Source organism: Mus musculus, chromosome 5 (assembly GCF_000001635.26).
Source record: "Mus musculus strain C57BL/6J chromosome 5, GRCm38.p6 C57BL/6J".
NCBI lineage: Eukaryota > Metazoa > Chordata > Mammalia > Rodentia > Muridae > Mus > Mus musculus.
The window spans coordinates 103,713,870-103,734,887 of NC_000071.6; the positions used below are offsets into that span (position 1 = coordinate 103,713,870).

The 21,018-nt window shown below is 44.1% G+C and overlaps 1 protein-coding gene across 1 annotated transcript in view; it reads left to right on the forward strand.

Annotated features, from left to right (window-relative positions):
- Aff1 (AF4/FMR2 family, member 1) overlaps positions 1–21,018 on the forward strand; it is a 162,961-nt gene that overhangs the window by 21,508 nt on the left and 120,435 nt on the right. The window contains exon 2 of the mRNA XM_006534801.4: positions 1,481–1,536. Within this exon, the coding sequence (XP_006534864.1) occupies positions 1,508–1,536 (29 nt within the window). The 5' untranslated portion in view covers positions 1,481–1,507. The remainder of the gene's footprint in view (positions 1–1,480; positions 1,537–21,018) is intronic.

Below are 21,018 nucleotides of genomic sequence, written 5' to 3' on the forward strand. Positions count from 1 at the left end.
CCAGCACTTGAGAGACAGAAGCTGGCAGATGTCTGGTAAGTTCTAGACCAGCCTAATCGACATAGTGAATTCCAGACTATCTACGGCTGCATAATAAGACCCTGTTTCAAACAAACATAGTAGCAGATCTGCCAGTGCAACCTGTGAGCCCCCAACCATGGATCTTGGGTCAGATTTACAAGTACCAAGTGTGTGTTCCCTCCTATAGAGTGACCTAAAATCTATTCAGAACCCAGTAGGCTACAGCATATTTGCCTACTGTTGTGCCTGTGAGCATTTTTTCCCATTACAGGTCAGTGTTGAGGTCACAGGGTTTGTAAGTGAATTTGTCCATTGATTTTTTTTTTCTCTCCCAGCAGCTCGTTCTAGGAAAACTATCCAGTAGGAGAAAGCTTCCTGGTCAGTACCTGTAACAAACGTGTCTTTAGCAATGGGGTCTTACCAGGAAGTCCTGGTGGGCAACCAAGAGCAATGGCAGTAGGCTGTATTATTTTGGGGGGAGTAGTCTCATGGATACCTCTGACCAACAACAATTTAGGGGGGAGTTATCCCACACTTGGCACTGAGTCAAATTACATTCCATATAAATACTCGGAAGTTTATAGAAGAGTAGATTTCTGTGTATCTTTTTTTTTTTTTTTTTTTTTTTTTTTTTTTTTTGGTTTTTTGAGACAGGGTTTCTCTGTGTAGCCCTGGCTGTCCTGGAACTCACTCTGTAGACCAGGCTGGCCTTGAACTCAGAAATCCGCCTGCCTCTGCCTCCAGAGTGCTAGTATTAAAGGCGTGCGCCACCACGCCCGGCTCTGTGTGTCTTTTAAACACCCTTAATAATTAGTTACCCCTCCCCCAACACCCTCCGCTCTATCTTTCCATCTCTCTCCCAACTGAAACCCCCTGCCATTATCCCCCTCCCCCTTCATGCCTCTCGTGCTTTACTCTTTCTCTCTCTCCCTTAACACCTTTCTCTTCCTTTCAACCAATGGTCTCTGTCTAATATTCTGTGCTTTGAGGCCTCTCCTTACTGGACACACAAATGTAAGATTTGATTCTCAGAGCTATGTACGAGTGAGATCGTGTGGCATTTGTCCTTTCTGGGTCTCCATTATTTCGTCAGTATAATGTTCGGGAAGCTGCCACATTGATTTCCACAGTGGCTGCACCAATCTGTACTCCCAACAGTGCATGGGGCTTCCCTGCATCCCACCAACATCTCTTGCCTTTCGTTTCTTTAATCTTAGCCACTCTGACTGAGTTAACGTGACATCTCAAAAAAGTTTTAACTTTCATTTCCCTGATGACTAAGGATGGTGAGCATTACTTCTTATTTTCTTATTTCTTAGCCGTTTTGTATTTGCAAGGAAGCATTTCCTAATTCAACTGTGAGCTCTCAGTGTTGCCTCCTTGGTGGTGGCAAGCTGGGTGTAGGGCGCCCTTGTGTTTGCTCATGAGCTCACATTTGACATTGCTGTTTTTCTTCCAGATGAGCACCTTCCACTGACCAGCAGCAATGGCTTTTAAGGACAGCAGCAGCAGCAGGTAAGTGTGGAGTCCACGATTCAAAAGAATTTCACATTTAAAATGACATTTAACTTTACAATCTGATATTCTAATAAGTTCCAGCTGCCATGGTGGCACCTGCCTATAACTTCAGCGCTCTAGAGTCGTAAGCCAGCTTGGATCCCACAGAAAGATTAGCCAGGGCTCCATAGCAAGACCCTGGTTTGAAAAGCCAAGCAAGTAAGCTGGATATTGTAGCATACACCTTTTAGTCCCAGGGTTTGGGAGGCAGAAGCAGGCAGATCTCCTGCTGTTGGTGGGGTGTGATGGTACACACCTTTAATTCATGAGCTGGGGGAGGGGGCTTATCAGAAGTTCAGTGTCAAACAGGAGCATACAGAGGGAGGGAAAAGTGGGACTATTAGCTAGATCATCGAATTCTGTATCCAGGATACTGGCCTGAGTATCCATTACTGGTTTTAGGAAACACATGCACTAAGACTGTGCCTAAAGGTTGTCTTTGTGTGTGCCTCCATGAAGGGAACCTCTGATACTTACCTCTTTTTTTTTTTTTTTTTTTTTTTACTTTCTAGCTGCAGTTTATTCAAGTATATCAATCTCCTTCTTTTTTTTTTTCCATTTTTTATTAGGTATTTAGCTCATTTACATTTCCAATGCTATACCAAAAGTCCCCCATAGCCACCCACCCCCAGATACTACCTCTTATTCTCCCTCATCTCTCCTACTCGGTGTATGCAGTGTAGAAGTTGCCTTTTTTTGTACAAAGTGACAAGTGTTAATTGTGTAGAGTGCTCTATACTAACTATTGATGCAGTCTTGAAGAATACCTCCATGTGGGATTTTCAGTAATATGGATAAGTTAATTAAAGTAGCTATTCAAAAACACATTAAAAAAAAAAAAGTGACCCGGTGTGGTGGTGCACGCCTTTAATCCCAGCACTCGGGAAGCAGAGGCAGGCGGATTTCTGAGTTCGAGGCCAGCCTGGTCTACAGAGTGAGTTCCAGGACAGCCAGGGCTATACAGAGAAACCCTGTCTTGAAAAACCAAAAAAAAAAAAAAAAAAAAAAGTGACTCATACCACTCAGTAAATTAGTATTTATTGAGTAAGAAGAAATGGAACCTGGGAACTCAGGACAAGTCTGTCCTTCCTGCTTCCTCCCCTCTATGGACTTCAGTGTTGTGATCTGAGGGTCCTGTTGTGAATCTTGGTACATTCTCCTCTCCTACTACAGGGACAACATGGGACCTTCTAAGACCGAGTATAAAACTGCCTTCATTTGTCTTTAAGTTTGTTCATACTTTTGGCTACACATAAGTTCTTGCATAAATGCCTTGTCCTTTATAGATTGGTTTTGACTGTACTTCCAAAGGCCTTTCCTACTCCAGGCCTGTATTCTTAGCTGACATTTAAATGACTTCGGGTTTTTTTTTTTTTTTTAATGAGAATTTGTAAGCTGGTGGCACTCGTGGTTGATCTGCTCTACATATGGGCTTTGGTTGGCTCTTCACAGCATTTCAAGAAGATTATCTGCAGATATTTCATGTAGCAATCCAGATTTTCAGTTTTTGAGAATTTTAAGTTTTAGGAACCCTGGAATGTTATGCTGCAGAGCCGCTCACGTGAATGGAATGCATGTAATTCAGCACACATATTCTCTTTCTAAAAGATTTGTGTGTGTGTGTGTGTGTACATGTTCTCTCTCTCTCTCAAGTACAGGTGCTCTTAGAGGCCAGAAGTATTGGATTCTCATAGGGCTGTAGTTTCCAGCTGTTGTGAAGTGTTGTGAACTGTGTGTGTGTGGTGGGGATAGGTTCCGGTCTACTTCAAGGGCAGTCTGTGTACTTAACCACTAAGCAATCTCTCCAACCATACCTTGTCTTTAAGAAAGAGTTTCACCAGGCAGTGGTGGTGCGTGTCTTTAATCCCAGCACTCAGGAGGCAGAGGCAGGTGGTGGATTTGAGTTCTAGGCCAGCCTGGTCTACAGAGTGAGTTCCAGGACAGTCAGAGCTATACAGAGAAACCCTATCTTGAAAAAAAAAAAAAGCAACAACAACAAAAAAAAAGCAAAACGAAAAGAAAATTCCGGTGCATGTTTGTAATTCTACCACCCAGGAGACTAAGACTAGAAGAGCCAGAGTTTGGGGTCAGCCTGGTCTACATGAGACCTCAGTGTTTCAAATAAAATGAAATAAAAGATGATTCAGAAATGTCCTCTTGCAGAAGATCCAAATTTGGCTCCCAACATTTACTTTGGGTAACTTAAAACTGTGTGTAAGCCACACTACCTGAAATCTGATGCCCACTTACTTCTGGCTTCTGAGTATATCAGTACTAAAATACCCCATATAAGCAAATATATATATATTTTTATATATGTATATGTAATTTCAAATAGCCAGGCACAGACAGGGGCTCACATCTTTAATTCTAGCAGCTGGGAGAGAGAGGTAAGCAGATCTCTGCGTTTGAGGCCAGTCTGGTGGTCTATCTAGACAGTTTAAGGCCAGCCAGATTAAACCTGCCTAAAAATAAGTAAATAAATAGGTAAGTAAATAGTAAATCTAAGCTGGGCGGTGGTGGTGCACCACCACCAGCACTTAGGAGGCAGAGGCAGGCAGATTTCTGAGTTCTAGGCAAGCCTGGTCTACAGAGTGAGTTCCAGGACAGCCAGGGCTACCCAGAGAAACCCTATCTCGAAAAAAAACAAAACAAAACAAAACAAAAAAATAGTAAATCTATCTTTTTCTTGTTTTAGAAGCAGAGTCTCTCTAAGGAGGTTAAAAGCCACTATGCCTAGCTAAGTATTTTTTTCTTTAAGATTAAAGGTGGGTGGAGGTGGTAGCACACACGTTTATGATTGTCATTCAGAAAACAGAGGCAGGGATGTCTCTGTGAGTTTGAAGCCAGCATGGTCTACAGAGCTACTTCTAGAACAGCCAGGGCTCTGGAGATGTTGTTTTTTTTCTTTTTTGAGACAGGGATGTATTTTAAACATACATGTTTTTCTTTTCTTTTTTTTGCATATTTTTTAAAAATTTTATATTTCATACATGTTTTTCTTATCACATTCGGGTGTGTGTGTGTGTGTGTGTGTGTGTGTGTGTGTGTGTGTACAGGGGCATATACATGCCACAGAATATGTGGAGAGATCAGAGGACAGTTTGCAGGCATGGATTCTGCCCTTCTACTGTGTTGGTTCCAGGGATGGGACTCATGGGACTCAAGATTGCTGGGTTTGGTGGCTTACCTTACCCACTGTTCTTACCTACCAGGTCCCCAAGTTCCCTTTAGAGCAGAGGGTTTTACTATTGAGGCGACCCTTTAATACAGTTCCTCATGTTGTAGTGATCCCTCTCCAACCTTAAGGTTATTTTTGTTGCTACTTTATAACCTTAATTCTGCTACTGTTAAGAATAGTAATGCAAATAGCTGTGTTTTCTCATGGCTTTAAACATCCCTGTTGAGAATCACTTCTTTAGATGCTGTTGCTCCTTGATAAGGACAAATGGATGTGTGAATGAATAGCTAGCTCAAATTCAAGCCACGTTTTCAATCATCTCACCTTTAATTTGTGCAGTTTTACTTGGAGTTTGATTGCTTTTTTAACCCCCTTACAGAAGCAGAACTATTTTTTTTTTTTCATTTTGATTCTCACCCTTATTTATCAGTCGCTACAACTTCTCATTTCCTTCTGTGAATCTTAAAGGTAAAGTCAAGGTTTTCCTACTGTGTGCTAAACTATCTTCTAGGTGTGACACTGGGACCAGATGAAGTTGAGAGGCATTCAGGAAATATTTGCTTTAGAGCTGAGGAACGTAAATTTTATTTTAGAGTATCCTACCAGATTGTTGGTCTGATTTAATCTTCTGCCTTGATACTTTGTTCTGCTGATACGTGTTTCAGTGTTTGGGGAACCCAGAGGGCTTGTAATTTGTTATCTCTGATCCGGTCAGTGGTGTCTTCCTCCTGCAGAAAACCGCAACACTGTAGCTTCTCCTAATTGAGAAGCTACGAGGTGTGGAGCAGATTAACACCTATTATTCAGACAGATTTTCTCGGGGGGCCTGTAAACCAGCAGCTGAAGTGTTACTAAAGTGCTTATAAAGAGATTAATGGCCCTTGACCATGCCTTCCCCCACCCTCACCCCCACCTCCCGCCCCCGAAATAGTGATTGGCTTGGGCATTTTAATGAATCCACACCTGGAAAAATGGAGTGGGAGCGTGTAGACAAATCCAGGGTTTTCCAAGTGAAGTAGCTTCTGGCCTCACTTGCAAGCTCTTGCTGCTTTGGGCACAGGACATGGCTTTCCACTGTTTAAGAAACACATTGCTAATTGGCAGGTTTTGGTCATTGTCCCTGGAACTTTAAATGAGTTAGTCCAGTTGGATGAGCTTGAGAAGGTTTAGTTTAGGGTTTATCTCAGACAGGAGGGAATCTTTTTTTTTTTTTTTTTTAATTGTTTATTGAAGGATTAGTTAATCTGAGGGTGGGAAGTAGGGATTAAATTGTAGAAACAGAGGTAGTGAGTCATTTCCCAGTAAGATCATATGACCTGTCATCACAGTCATGACAGGAACTGTGGGCAGGACCTATAGCCAGCTGGTGTGGTGGCCTCTCCTGAGACAGTTATGAAGGCAGACTGATTGTTAGAGCCTCGATAAACTCGGCTCAGGAAAATCATGTGCTGTGCCTGCAGCATCTTAAACCCTGACTCTCACACCAACCTCCACTCAGGCAACCTTCATTCTCCTTCGAGGGAGGGCTTTGGTTAGCAGTCAGACCCTAGACAGAAGGGGGAGCCTCTGTGGTAACTGCCACAGCTCACTTCCTACCTACAAACAAACTAGGTGCACACCAGTCGGTAGCCCTAGCTGGAGGTGTTTACAGGTTTGGTGGTAGTAGCACACACCTTTAATCCCAGCACTGGGAGGCAGAGGGCAAAACCCGGTCTACTGAGCGAGTTCCAGGACAGCCAGGGTTACCCAGAGAAACCTTGTCTTGAAAAACCAAGAAAGAAAGAAAGAAAGAAAGAAAGAAAGAAAGAAAGAAAGAAAGGAATAAATTGTTCCATAATATTTACACATCTGTAACAAACATAAGGTATAATTTTCACCCATTTTAAGAATACACATTAATACTTTAAGCCCAAATTTATTTTTTAAACATTTTCTTAGTTTTGTGCATATTTTTATATTATTATGTGCATGCCTGGTGCTCATGGAGGCCAAAAGAGTGCTTTGAACTCCCTCCCTGACAGGCCGAGAGCTAAACCAGGGCCCCGAAAGAGTGGCCAGTGCTCTTAACTGCTGAACTGTTTCCCCAACTCCATGACAGCCCACTTTTAGGAACTCTCATCACTAATAACCAAGGTTACATTTTATTTTATTTTTTTGTAGTTAATCCTAGTATCTCCATCCCTACCTATCAATCCTATTAAGCATTTGTCATGATACTTTCACCTGTTCTGAGCAGTTCATACAAATGTACATGTGTGTTGCAGCTTGCATTTGTTTCATTCATTTTTTTTTTTTATTGCCAGAGAATAAGCCACTGACTGTATCCTTTTCTTACTGTTCACACTCAGGCTGTTTCTTCCCACTGTGAGTTGTGTGCTTGTGTTTTTATTTGGGTGGAGGGTGGGTGTTTAGGAGATGTATTTGTGAGGCAGCCATGTCTGCAGTCATCTACCGATTATTCTAAGCACAAGAGTCTTAGAGCCTAAGGTGGTTTCACATTTATTTGCATGTGGCTTCCAACCTTCCCCCTCCCCCCACCAGCCTTCCATCATAGCTGTAGGAATGCTGACAACCGAAAGCTGATGATACAATCTTGTCCCTGCTTTCCATGAAGTGCACACTGTCCGGGCCATCCCCTCGGCTTAGATATGAATGAACACACTGCTCGTGTTTGGAGTCTGTTGGATGCTGAGGCAGGGAGAATCCTTTCTGTCCGAACAGCTCAGCTGTGATACCACTTACCCTGTGAGACTGGCTGGGAGCTTCCTTCAGAATTCAGGGACCATCGCTTCTCGGCCTTTTGGCTAAGATCAAGTGAAGAATTCAGGGACCAGAGTTGGAATTCAGTTCCATTTGCCCTGATTTTCACAAGTTTGGGGTATCATTTCAAATCACCACTTTTTTTTTTCCCTCGTCATTGTATTCCTGAAAACAGCAATGACTGAGTGTGTGACTAAGGCCACAGTTGCTAGACTAGTCTAGGCCACTAGACTGCTGGGCTCTGAAGTAGTTTGAGCTTGCAATAAGAGAAGTAGCACAAGTCCTGTATGCTTTCGTTTCTGCTCTGAGCAATTTGTCCTAACCCCTTTGCCAAATGAAGGCATTTCCCAGTCAACAGTGCAGAAAGATACTGTTTTGTTGTCATAGAAAAGACAGGGGTGGAGGCTTGGGGGACTGACTGAAGAGACCGCTCAGCGGTTAAGAGCATTGACTGCTGCTCTTCCAGAAGCCTCAAGTTCAATTCCCAGCAGTCACATGGTGACTCACAACCATCTGCAAAATGGGATCCCATGCTCTCTTCTGGTGTGTCTGAAGACAGCTACAGTGTACTCCTATAAATAAAATAAATAGCTGTTAAGAAATAATTAAAGTAAGACTTATAGGAGGCTGATAAAGTGGCTCAGCGAACAAAGGTGCCTTGAACTCAAGCCTCAGGATCCAGGAACTAGACGGGTGGATGGAGGGAACTGACTGTGACCCCAGGCTGTTGCCACACACACAGTTGGGCAGACTGCAAACAAACAAACAAACAAATGTAATAACAACAAATGTAACTTTTTTTGTTTGTTTGTTTTGTTTTGTTTTGTTTTGTTTTTCGAGACAGGGTTTCTCTGTGTAGCCCTGGCTGTCCTGGAACTCACTTTGTAGACCAGGCTGACCTCGAACTCAAAAATCTGCCTCCGCCTCCCAAACTCTGGGATTAAAGGCGTGCGCCACCACGCCTGGCACAACAAATGTAAAAGATCCACTGGCCTTGGGTTCTATTCTGAGCGCACACACACACACACACACACACACACACTTAAATAAACACTGGACTTGGTGTGGTGTGGGGGTCTGTTGTGGTCTGGCACATGCCTTTAATCCCAGCACTCAGGAGAGAGAAACAGGCTGATCTCTGAGTTCCAGGCCAGTCTGGTGGTCTAAATAGAGAAATACCTGGTCAGCCAAAACAACACAGGGAGACTCTGTCTCAAAATAAATAAAAGATAAAGAAATTGGTACAAGAAAGACAGCATATATGTATTAAGTCAGGGTGTTAATTATTTTAGTAAACCAAACCTACCTTACAACGGCAACCAAAAGAGGAAGCAATTGAAGCTACTTGATTTTTCTTTTCTGTGTTTTTTGAGACAAGGTTTCACTTTGTAACTTTGGCCAGCCTGGAACTGACTATGTGGATCAAGCTGTCATGGAACTCAGAATTTCCCCTGACTCCCATATACTGGGATTAAAGGTGTGTACTACCACGCCTGGCCCTCAGAAGCACTTGAAATGCTTTAAACTTGCTTGCATCTTGACTTAAGCAAGTGAAGTGGCTGAAGTTCACACAGGCACTAGGTCTGTGTCAGCTCCTGCTTTGAAGCCCTTCTCTAGAACACGGATCCTGATTATTGTGGGGTGAGGGCGTTGTCTGCTCGGGGACTTCTATGTCAGGTATGTTCCTCATTGAGTATCTGTTTGCTTCTTTGTGGGGGCCTTGACTTCCAGTCTGAACAGAGGTGATTATCAGGTGGGCGCTGCCAGCCAGGGTCGGGATTTGGTTGGCGTCCTCTAGAACAGGGTAATCTTACTTGGGGAGTTTGGAGGGATGCCACAAATCACCCTGCATATACACAGGGCAGCTCCCAGTCCCAGCTTCTGGCTCCCTTTACATGTTCATGCCCCAAGGCTAAGATTTTCATGCCTGTTTCCTGAATGGACGTTAAAAGCCGAGTGAGAGTCAAGATGAAAATAGTTGCTTCAAACTGTCAGTTGTCCTTGCAGTATTTTTTTCTTTGTTTTGATGGTGCTGGTGTTGGACCCCAGGGTCTTAAGCATCCTACTCAGACCTTCACGACTGAACCCCACTCTCAACTGGGTATACTTTTAGAAGTGTATATTTGCCCACTGGATCGTCCAGTGGGTAAAGGTGCCTGCTGCTTGCTGGCCTGGGTTTGTTTACCAGAACTCATATAAGTGAGAGAACTTGTTCCTATAAGCCGCCGACCTCTGGTTTCCATGTGTGTAGTAGTGTGCGCAAGCATGCACACACAAAAGGTAAACATTTCAAAGCATATATTTAATTATGTTATTAATTTTTGAGGCATGGTCTTGCTAGAAGTCCAGACTGGCATCAAGCTCGCTCTCCTGCCTCCATCTCCTGAACACTGGGATTGCGCTTGTGCACCAGGGTGACTGCCTAAAGATCTACAATCAGATTTTTTTGTTTTTGTTTTTGTTTTTTGGAACAGGGTCTCACGCTGCAGCCCCAATTAGCCTTGAATTCCATTTGTATATCAGGTTGTTCTTGAACTCACTAAGATAGCTACCTTTGGAATTAAAGGTGTGTGCTACCAACCCCTGATTTCTAAAAAAAATGGTGTGCTCTAATTTAAAACGTTTACTTTTTAAAAATCCTGTTGGGCGTGGTATAGAATGCCTTTAATTCCAGTGTTTATGAGTCAGAGGGTAGAGGATCTTTGAGTTTAAGACCAGCTTGGGGTATTATGATTCTAGGACTGCTTGGACAACTGAGAGACCCTGTCTCAAAAACAAATGATCAATGAAAGTCCTCCTGCTGGGTGCTTTCCTTTCTGTTGTATCCGAGCTGACTTCTTATCTACTTTAGAATTCTTTAAACATTTAAAATTCCTTAAAAGAAAGTTACACAGGTAAGGTTGGTGAAAGGGGTTTTGGGTACCTTGTGATATCCACGAGGGAGCATAATGCATTCTTTACGCCTTACCTTGTAGAATCACTGTCTTGCCCTAAGGGGGGAATACTTGAAGGACCTGTAAGGTTAGACCCCCGGGGCTTTCTGGGAAAGCATAAAAACCAGAGAAAGTTGTTCCAGATGGGTTGCTGGTAGCAAGAGGTTTTCCCCTCTGGGTGGGGTTGGGGAAAGGGCCATTCTAGGCAGACCAAACTGGAATGCACTGGGGTATGCTGGAGACTTCTCCCCCAGAGAGATCTTAAAGAGACTTCTCCCACAACTTCGATAAATAATTGGAGGCAGAAGCAATGAATTTTTTTTCTGACAGTTGGCTCTTACTGGGGGCTGGGCTTTGTTTGCAAGTGAAAGGGTTTCAATCGGAGTCGTTGAAATCACAATGGGGCCCGACCCTTCCACATCAAAGTGTAAAAGAATCCCTTGGGCTGATAAATGCGGGCTGCTCCACTCTTACTAGTAAACAAAGCTGTTGGATGGCCTTTAGGATTTTGTTGTGTTTTTTAATTAAAAGAAAACGGGGTTTCCTAGTGGTGAAAGCTGCCTGCTCCTGAAGGTTGGCTGTTCTTCCTGGAAGAACAACCTTTGTTAAAGTTGTTGGCAGACTGCAGTTACCTACGGATGCACACTGGTTCTCAACTCCTGGGAAGATGTCCCCTGCACAGGGTGGCCCTGCAGGGGTCCTTTTTGTCCTTAGTAAGACTAAGCCGAGTGGGATTTCTGAGTCCTGCTGTCCTTGGAAGATTGAGAGCTAAGATCATTTCTCTCCCCACCTAACCCCAACACCAGAAGATACACTCACATGCAAGGCACAGAGCTGAGCTCTAAAGAAAACTGTCACTATGTAAAAAGTGATCCAAAGGCAGCTGTAAAGTGTTCACTCAAAGACAGTAGATGGTGTTTTGATGTAGTTACAGGACTTTGTATGCGGTCAAAACCTTTAGCTTGTAGCTGAAAATATAGTTAGTATTTGGAACCATTTACTGTGCACAAAGCAACAGCACCAAGGTCACATTTTATGCTACTAACTGGGCCCTGAAGGCTAGGGATAACTCTCTGTAAAGTACACTGTCCCTCCTTAGGCTCCTCCAGCCTAGCCCTGCAGGACTCAAAGCTGGAGGTCAGAACATGTCTTTTGTGACTGCACAGCGCTGAGCGCGGGGCTAGCCCAGCACTGATCTCTTGAGAACTTTAAGGCTTTCTTCGATTTGCAAATACTTGGTAATAGACCTCTATCTGTGTCTATTAGCTGGAAGATTGGGGAAGGGAAAAGAGGTCACAGCTGGGCTGGCAGGGGAAAACACAGTCCAGCTGAAGTGTGCTCAACTATATTCAAGCCCTCCTCATCCACCTGAGAGGAAGAGTGGGTAACACCAGCTAGTTAGATATGCATGTCATTAGCTATGCACACCCAGTAGTGTTTAGAGCATTAGTGCCACAGGATAAAACAACTTTTCTTTGTAACAGGCTTCGGCTAAAACTGAGGACAAGTGCTGTACCACCGACCACTGTCTTGAGCCACTAATATTTACTCGAGAACTACTAATATTTAATGGGCACAGCCAGGCTCTGTGCTATATTTCTTAAACATCCCTCCCTTCTACCATCCCCCACCCCCCATGTTTCTTTCTTCCTCTTTTTTGCAGGGTTTCATTCTAGCTCTGACTGACCCCGGGGAGATAATATTTTCATTTCAATCTTACAACTCCTAATAGATTTACAATTTTGAAAACAGTAAACGAACAAATTAGCTGATTAATCTGTGGCAGACAGTCAAACTACCTTTCTAATTTTTATTGATAGATTTTGAAAAAGGATCTCACTCTAGCCCTAGAACTCACCAGCAATCCTCCTGCCTCAGTCTTCCAAGTGCTGGGATTAGAGGCATGAACCACCCACCATGCCTGGTTTAAGGTCTGTTGTTATTGGGCCCCTGAGACCTCAACTCAAGCCCAACTACACATTAGCTATTTAGGAACTAGGAACAGGAGAGAGGGAAACACTATGTGCCCTGGCTTGCCTCGGAGAGATTTGTGCTGGATCTTTCTGGAGCCAGCTGTCTTTTCTGACACTGTTAACTAGATAGCAGGTTGTTCCTAAGGGATCCACTTAGCAGGGCTACCACAGTTAGAGGTACCTTTCTTGCTGAAGGCACAAAGCTGATTACACGGGAGGGAGCTCAGGCGGCTAGCCATATGTCGGGAAAAGATTTGTTAGTATAAAATATAAGGGAGGAGGTGGCTCTTCTGCCTAGACTCTCCCAGAGCTGTACAGCTACACACACACACACACACACACACACACACAGAGAGAGAGAGAGAGAGAGAGAGAGAGAGAGAGTTTCACACTCATGAGGTGGTGTTTCCTAGAGTTATTGGGTCTGTGCAGCCCCACACAGGTGCCAGGTGGTGGCCTTGCAGCTCAATCAGTGTCCCAACGGTTACGCTTTGCAGCTGCTTCTCTTTAAGACTGTCAACATCCGGCAGAGACTTATTTAACTCTGGTGGCCTCTTGATGCCTGAGATAGAAAATCTCCTTAAGAATGGAGTACTGGGGCTGGTGAGATGGCTCAGTGGGTAAGAGCACCCGACTGCTCTTCCAAAGGTCTGGAGTTCAAATCCCAGCAACCACATGGTGGCTCACAACCACCCGTAATGAGTTCTGATGCCCTCTTCTGGTGTGTCTGAAGACAGCTACAGTGTACTTACATATAATAAATAAATAAATAATAAATCTTTAAAAAAAAAAAAAAAAAAAAAAAAGAATGGAGTACTGACTTCCGAGTGGGAACTAGTGTTTCAGAGGCAAGGGTGCAGAACAGGGCAAAAAATTACATTTAAAATTTTTCCCCCACTGGGCTGTGGTGGTGCTAGCCTGGTCTACAAAGTGAGTTCCAGTACAGCCAGGGCTACACAGAGAAATCCTGTCTTGAAATTCCTCCCCCGAGATGTGAAAAGCTGGCAGCATTATCCCCTCTAAATTGTTCCTTTATTTGTACAGTAAAAATAGGGTTAAATGTATGTGTGTGTGTGTGGGGGGGGGGGGCTTTAAATCCCAGCAGATTGAGGCCAACCAGGTCTGCATAGTAAGTTCCAGGACATCCAGAGCTTAGCCTTTCCCATGGCCCAGGTTTGCCTTGTTATCCCCACTGAAAAGTTCCTTTTGTACTTCAGCAAAATGTATGGAGAGAGGTAAGATCCATAAGGCAGGCTGGAGCGATGGCTCAGCGGTTAAGAGCACGGACTGCTCTTCCAAAGTTCCTCAGTTCAAATCCTAGCAACCACACGGTGGCTCACAACCATCCATAATGAGATCTGACGCCCTCTTCTGGTGTGTCTGAAGACAGCTACAGTGTACTTACATATAATAATAATAAAGGAATTTGTAAAAAAAAAAACCCAAAAGATCCTTTAAGGCCCAACCCATAAAACTAAGAGTGATTAGTTTATTATATTTTTTCCTTTTGTGGATAGGGTTCCATGTGTCCTATACTAACCTAACTCACCAAGGTTGCTGAAGCTAGTCTTGAACTCCTGACCTGCTGTGGTGCCCCTCCCAGGTGCTGATGTTAAAGGCATGTGAGGCTCTGCACCTGACTGTGCAGTACTAGGCAAGCGATGTACCAGCTGAGCTAGGCTGCCCTCTTTGCCCTGCAGTCCTTTTATCCCTCTGCATGTAGGTTAGCAGTGACTCCCTGCTCTCTCTCCACCCTCCCTTTTCCTTGTCAGGAGGACATCATTAAACTAGGGCAGTTCTGAGCCACATCACACCCATGATTCACTTTGAGTAATATAGAGGTCCTAGGGTCCCTGGACCTCAGTCTCCTCTTTTGTGAAGACTTATCCTCCACCAGCTCTGTTGCCTAGCGATACAACTCACACAAGCCCATGTAAAGGCTTCTGCCTTCAAGTCCCATGCCTTAGCACACGCTGTCTCTTTCATCCCTGCTAGCCCTTCTGCTCTTTCATCTGTAATCACTATCAGGAAATTGTAGGGCTTTTTAGGAATATAAAGGAGGGACACCCCGTTGCACAACTGGCCAGCCATCAGGGTAGGCTTCTTGGAGGTAGGTTTAGAATTGATGTTGGGGGCTGGAGAGACGGCACATTGACTGAGAGGATGTGCAAGTCTTGAAAAGAATGAGAACTGATTTCCCAGCACAGAAGTACCAGCTCTCAGAAGATCCAATGTCTCTGGGCTCCATGGCACCTATATGTCTGTAAGCAAACTCACCCCCACCTGCAAATATATACTGGGAAGAAGAGTTCTCTGTATGTAGCGCGGCTTCATAGATTAAGTTGGCCTCAAACAGACAGAGATCTGCCTGCCCCTGCTTCCTAAATTCTGGGGTTAAAGGCCTAGCAACATGCATCATATCTTAAGTTTTTTTTTTTTTTTTTTTTTTTTTCCGGGGTGGGCGGCAATATTTAGGAGTCCAAAAAAAAAAAAAAAAAAAAAAAAAAAAAAAAAAAAGTGGTAACTTGAAGTGGTAGTAGTAGTGGTGGTGGTCTAGGTAAAGAAACTATATTTATATTCCATAAATTATTTTATAGAAATAAGAAAAGGGAAGAAAGGTGGAGACAACAGCATCTTCACCCCTGCACCCTCAACCTCTCCCTGTCGTCCCCCCCCCACCTCCACACCCCCCACCCCCGACTGTAAAGACCCTTCTAAGGACCAGAGTGAGGCTCACTGGAGCCTGATCTCTGGAGCATCTTTAGGAAGTGGCCAAGTGAGCTGTGCAGGGCATGTGGTGTTATAAGTAGCAGAAAGACAAGCTTTGGAGAAATTTACTTGTGTCTGTGGTTTGATCCAATTTTATTCTACTTTTGGGTTTTCGAGACAGGGTTTCTCTGTATAGCCCTGGCTGTCCTGGAACTCACTGTATAGACCAGGCTGGCCTCAAAAGATCCATCTGCCTCTGCTTCCCAAGAGGATAGTTAAGGCCCATGAGAGGGTTAGACATAACCGGATGGGTTCTGCATGGTTTTCAAGAGAGTGGAGGAGGATTTGTCAGTGAATTGAATGTAAAACAGATGTTAAGAGCAACCCATTTTTAGTCTCTCAGCTTTGCCACCTGGAGATCAGGATGAGGCAACAGAAAACAGGTCTGTGTCCCTTCCAAATACCAAGGAGTGAGACTACAGCTGTGTGTAATGGGGGTGGGAGGACAACTCTGTCTACTTGGTTTTTCTCTTTTCTTTACTTGGTGGGATCCAGGTATTAGACTGAGGCTTGCACCCAGGTGCCTGGAGCCACAGCTACACTCTTTGAGTAGCCTCTGTTGGAAATGCCTTTCAGAGCTGAACTATTCGTTTTGTCTGGAGTTCATTGCTGGTCAGTGCTTCAGATACATATTATTCTATAGAAAATGGATCTCTCATGTGCTAAGGTTTCCAAAGACAGTAAGAAGATGGGACTGCACAGAAAGAGGAAAGAGTAACAACCCAGTGGCAACTTACTAACGAGTAACTTAGGAGCTCCAGGGTTTTAGCTGAGTGAAGTGCAGGGTCTGGATGTGGCTCAGTCCGGAGGGCTTTCCCTACAAGGAACAAAGACAGTTAAGAACATCAACTCTGTGTCTCTAAGGCAGTGAACGGTTCTCGACCTGTGGGTCATGACCCTTTCACAGGGATTGCCTATCAGCTGTCCTGCATATCAGATAGTTACATTACATTTCATAATAGCAAAATCACACTTATGAAGTAGTAATGAAATAATGTTATGGTTGAGGGTCACCACATGAGGAGCTGTGTTAAAGGGTCCCAGCATGAGGAAGGCTGGGGACCACAGCTTTGAGGACTAGCAGTCTACCTAGGTATGGTACACAGTAAATGAATAAATAATTTAAAAATGAAGGAAAATTGAATTCTGCTGTCAGGAATAGTTATGTTTTCTTTCTTTCCTTTTCCTTTTCTTTCTTTATTTAATGTACATGAGTACACTGTAGCTGTCTTTAAACACACCAGAAGAGGGCATCGGATTCCATTACAGGTGCTTGTGAGCCACCATGTGGTTGCTGGGAATTGAACTGAGGATGTCTGGAAGAGCAGTCACTGCTTTTAACCTCTGAGCCATCTCTCCAGCCCTCCCTTTATTGTTGTTGCTAATTTTTTTTTCTTGTTTACTCATTTATAGACAGGATCCCATGTAGCCCAGGATGGTCCCAAACTTTGCCAAAGTTGACCTTTAATTCCTATTCCCCTTTGCTTCTTCCTTCCAAGTGCTCAGATTACAGGTGTCCACCGTGCAACCCCCCCCCTTTATTTTTTAAAATGCCTGGATTTAGAAGATGTCAAGATATAAATGGGCATTCCTTCATAGTACGTTGTAGAATTTTTATAGTCATCCTTACTGAGATATGGTGTTTTCTTTACACTCAGTTCCTATGACGGGCAAGGATCTTAGGAACAGAACTTTGGTGACCTTTCAGAGGGCTTTATACTGAGGGAGGTGGGAATGAACTACTCTTGTTAAAACAAGCTGGCCAGTGGGTGGTAGGTAAGCTACCGGGAGAGATTTATGAGCAACATCCTGTTCTGGAATCATTGCTGGGGACAGCAGAGGGGGAGCAACTGCTACATTAATCAGGAAGGCAGCTCTGGAATGGATGTCGGCCACTGGAGAATCTGAGGTTGATCCCCCCTGGTGGTTGGTAGTCTGTGTACCACATGGCTGAGGACACACTTTGGGTCCAGCTCTTGAGTCCACACAGGTGTTGGTGCTGGTTAGGTGGGTCCATTTCCCTAAGGAGAAAACAGAGCTGAGTAAGATAAAGACAGATGCTACTGTGGCCAGAGCCAGAGTATAGTCTTATAATTGCTTCCAGAATTGTAAAGAAAAAGAGAGGTGAGCCATTTGGGAGGGAGGAGGAGGAGATCATGTGTGTTGTGCTGGGTCTGATATGGGACCATGGTCACCTGCTTTGTTCCTCCCATAGTTTGCAGTATCTCTGACTCAGCCATAGCGTGTGTGTGAAACCTAACATCTTGATGGGAGGGTGAAGTCTTGGCCTAAGTCATCCTTCCTTCAGTGAAAGACAGATCAGTCCTTCAGCAGAAGAGTGGATTCTGGGAACATGGCTCAGCAGTTGAGAACACTCGCTGCTCTTTCAGAATCAAGAGTTCGGTTCCCAGAGCCCACACCAGGTCATAACTGCCTGGAACACCAACTCCAAAAGGATGCACCATCTCCGGCCTCCATAGACTGCACTCACGCAGGCAAACAGTCATGCATACATGGGTTCTTTTCCTTTAAAAGGGGCTATGGTTAGAATGTAGCTGGGTTAGCAGAGTGCCTGTCTCAAATGCACACAGCCCTGAGTTTCATTCCTAACATTGTATAAACTGGGTGTGGTGGTTCTCCTGGGGTGGTAGCAGGAGCCACAGGCCATTCTCTGCTAGTTCTGGGCTGGCCTGGGATTCCTGGGGTTCTTATAGGTAAATATTTAAGATCACACCCTGTGCTTGAAAGTCTACAAATTGAAAATGAAAGGATCCTATTTTTTACCAGAAACAAGATAATTTTTATCCACCAGGTGTGATGATGCACCCTTTTAAACACTGCATCCAGGAGGCAGAGGCAGGGGGAATCTATGAAAATAAGTTTCAGGATAGCCAGGGCTACACTGGGAAATTTTATCTTGAAAAACAAGCAAAACAAATATTATTTCATTCTAGATAAACGTGTGGGTTTGGGAGTAGAGTCATTCAAGTTGTTCAATATAATAACCCCTCCCCCATTTATATATTCAAAGTCAATAATTGTATGTTTTTAAGCTGTGGCTAGAGATTTGCTTCATAGGTAAATTTATGATGCTACTCAACTAAATATTATTACACTGGGTTCCATTTCCAGTGCCAAGTGCACATCTATACATCAACATGTGCGCACACATTCACAGATGTTATTTAATAAATGTCAAAGGCTAAGTGGTTATTCTTCTACTCCCTTTAGAAAATGGGAATGTTATTCAGTTACTGTATTGTCACTGATAAAACCCCAAAGGAGAAGCTTGTTTCAGCTCTTGATCGCAGAGGTTTCACCGCATGGTGGTTTGACCCTTATGACAGTCATGGTTGGTTCATTATGTACACATAGGAGACTTACTCACCCCATGTTGGCTGGAAATCCAACAGAGGGGGTGAGGGAGAGGCAGATGGAGACTTGATCCAATATCCCCTTTAAGGGCACACCCAGGGACCTTCCCAACTTTAGGTCCCATTTCGTAAAAGTGCTACCACCTCTCAGTAGCTCTGCAGGTGGGGTAGAGTGTCACATGGGCAAGGAAGCAGCAAACTGTGAGACTAGAGATCGCATTGAGGAAGGGACCCCAGGTCCCTGGGCCCAGGGTTGGTAGGGCATCGAGGGTCTGTAGGAGAATTGTTAACAGGACATGGAGGCCACTAGATTGATTCCAGAGAGGCAACATGTCTGAGCATGCCTTGGCTGTCTTAGGCCGTGGGGAAACCCCCTTTCAGTGTATGGGAGTCATACTTCCCTCTGACTTTACAGAGAAAACAGAAGTAGAAGAAGGAAACCATTCCAGGGTTGGGGCTGGTTCTGTGTTCCCGGAGGTCACTCTTGTGTTTTGTAAAAGGGTGGGAAAGAGCACCTTAGCAGCCTGGCCAAGGTGTTCTAAGGAATGACCACCATGCTGGAAGCTTATTGGGGGAGTGGAAGGGGAGTTGGAAAACAGGCAGAACCAGAGAAATGTAAGGGGGTGGGTACAGAGAAGGACAGAAAGAGAGAGAGAGAAGAAAAGAACATCTGGAAATATGTGGGAACAAAGAGAGAGAGAGAGAGAGAGAGAGAGAGAGAGAGAGAGAGAGAGACAGACATAGATTTAGAAGAACAGTCTTCTTTTATGCCTAACTTGTGGCTAGAACCTGGTAGTCAGAGAGGCAAGCCGTTGCTAGGTAACTAATGAGCAGAGTCTAGAGGAATTGCCAACATTCCTCCATTTTTGTTTAATTAAAAATGAAATAGGGGCTGGAGAGATGGCTCAACAGTTAAGAAGAAAACTGATCTTGGGGGCTGGAGAGATGGCTCAGTGGTTAAGAGCACCGACTGCTCTTCCAAAGGTCCGGAGTTCAAATCCCAGCAACCACATGGTGGCTCACAATCATCCATAATGAGATCTGACACCCACTTCTGGTGCATCTGAAGACAACTACAGTGTACTTAGATATAATAATAAATAAATCTTAAAAAAAAAAAAAAGAAAGAAAGAAAACCGATCTTTCAGAGGTCTTGAGTTCAATTCCCAGCAACCACATTGGTGGTTCACAACCATCTGTAATGGGATCTGATGCCCTCTTCAGGCACACAGCTGTACATTCAGGCCGGGCACTCATATACATAAAATAAACTACAAAGGGGTGATTGGTGGGGCAGGAATGGAGTGTGCTCTTTAATTGTTTCCTGCTGATTTTGGGGCAACAGTTGTCTTAGGGAAACCTAAGAAAATTGGAATGTTGGTTAAATCCTGGAAGAGAGTTGGCTGTTTCATTGCTGTCCAGGGTCTGTGGGACCATCTACAGCTAGGAAAGTGCTGGCCCACTAGACTCTTCTGGGAGAGTAGTCTGGATCGCTTCTGGGTTGCTTCTTTGGAGCTGTCCTGGATATAGATTTTTGACTTATCGGAGACAGAAAATAAAGTTAAGCGGGCTTGGGAGAAAACTTATATCTTAGGTATATATTTGTAACCCTTAGGCTCATGTTCTTGATGGTTGGGGGAGGGGAGTCCAAAAACCAGGGAATTGGTGGGAGAAGGGAAATCCCATCCTCTGGAATAGGCAACAGATGGGGAATTTAGGGTGTTGATTGACGGGTACTTATCTGGATGAAGTCCATTTGACCTAGGGGAGGTAGGTCGGAGAGGGTTTCCTGAGGCTCACAAGAGGTGAATTTGTTAACTTTATGGATAGTTTTTAAGGTGAACTCAGGGAAGACAAAAGCCTTTCCTGGAGCAGAAAGGGCAAGAGGAGCTTTGCACCTCTATCCAGAACACTGAGTGTACGTAAACTTAGCACAGTGAGAAACAGTTTTAAGTCTATCTTTAAAAGGCAACCAAAGGAAACAAAATCTTGATCTTGTGACTGTGGTAGATAGTTGATTGTAAACTGTGTTGGAAGCCCAGAGTAGGTCCTGGTGGATTGTGGGTGGGGATTTGCAGAAAGGCTTTGTGGTCACCTGACCTGAGTTCCTGCCTAAGGGAGAGAAGCAGATGATGATCTGGAAGAAGAGTCTGGAACATATTCTTCTACTGCATGAATAATCTGGTACACCCCGTCTCACAGATCAGGGAAAGCAAGTAGTGGGCTCAGCCGGTGAGGCTGGAAACAAAGTTGCAAGCTGGAAACAGGTAACCAGTGGCCCATACTGGGTCCAGGGAGTTAAAAAAAACAAAAACAAAAACAAAACAAAACACCAAGATAAATGCACATAGATTTCTAAGAATTAGTCTGAGAGAAAGTACAACTACATCTTCCTTCCATTACTAACTGCAAGTAAGCGTAAAGGCATGCTTGTGGCTGATTGGTTTCAG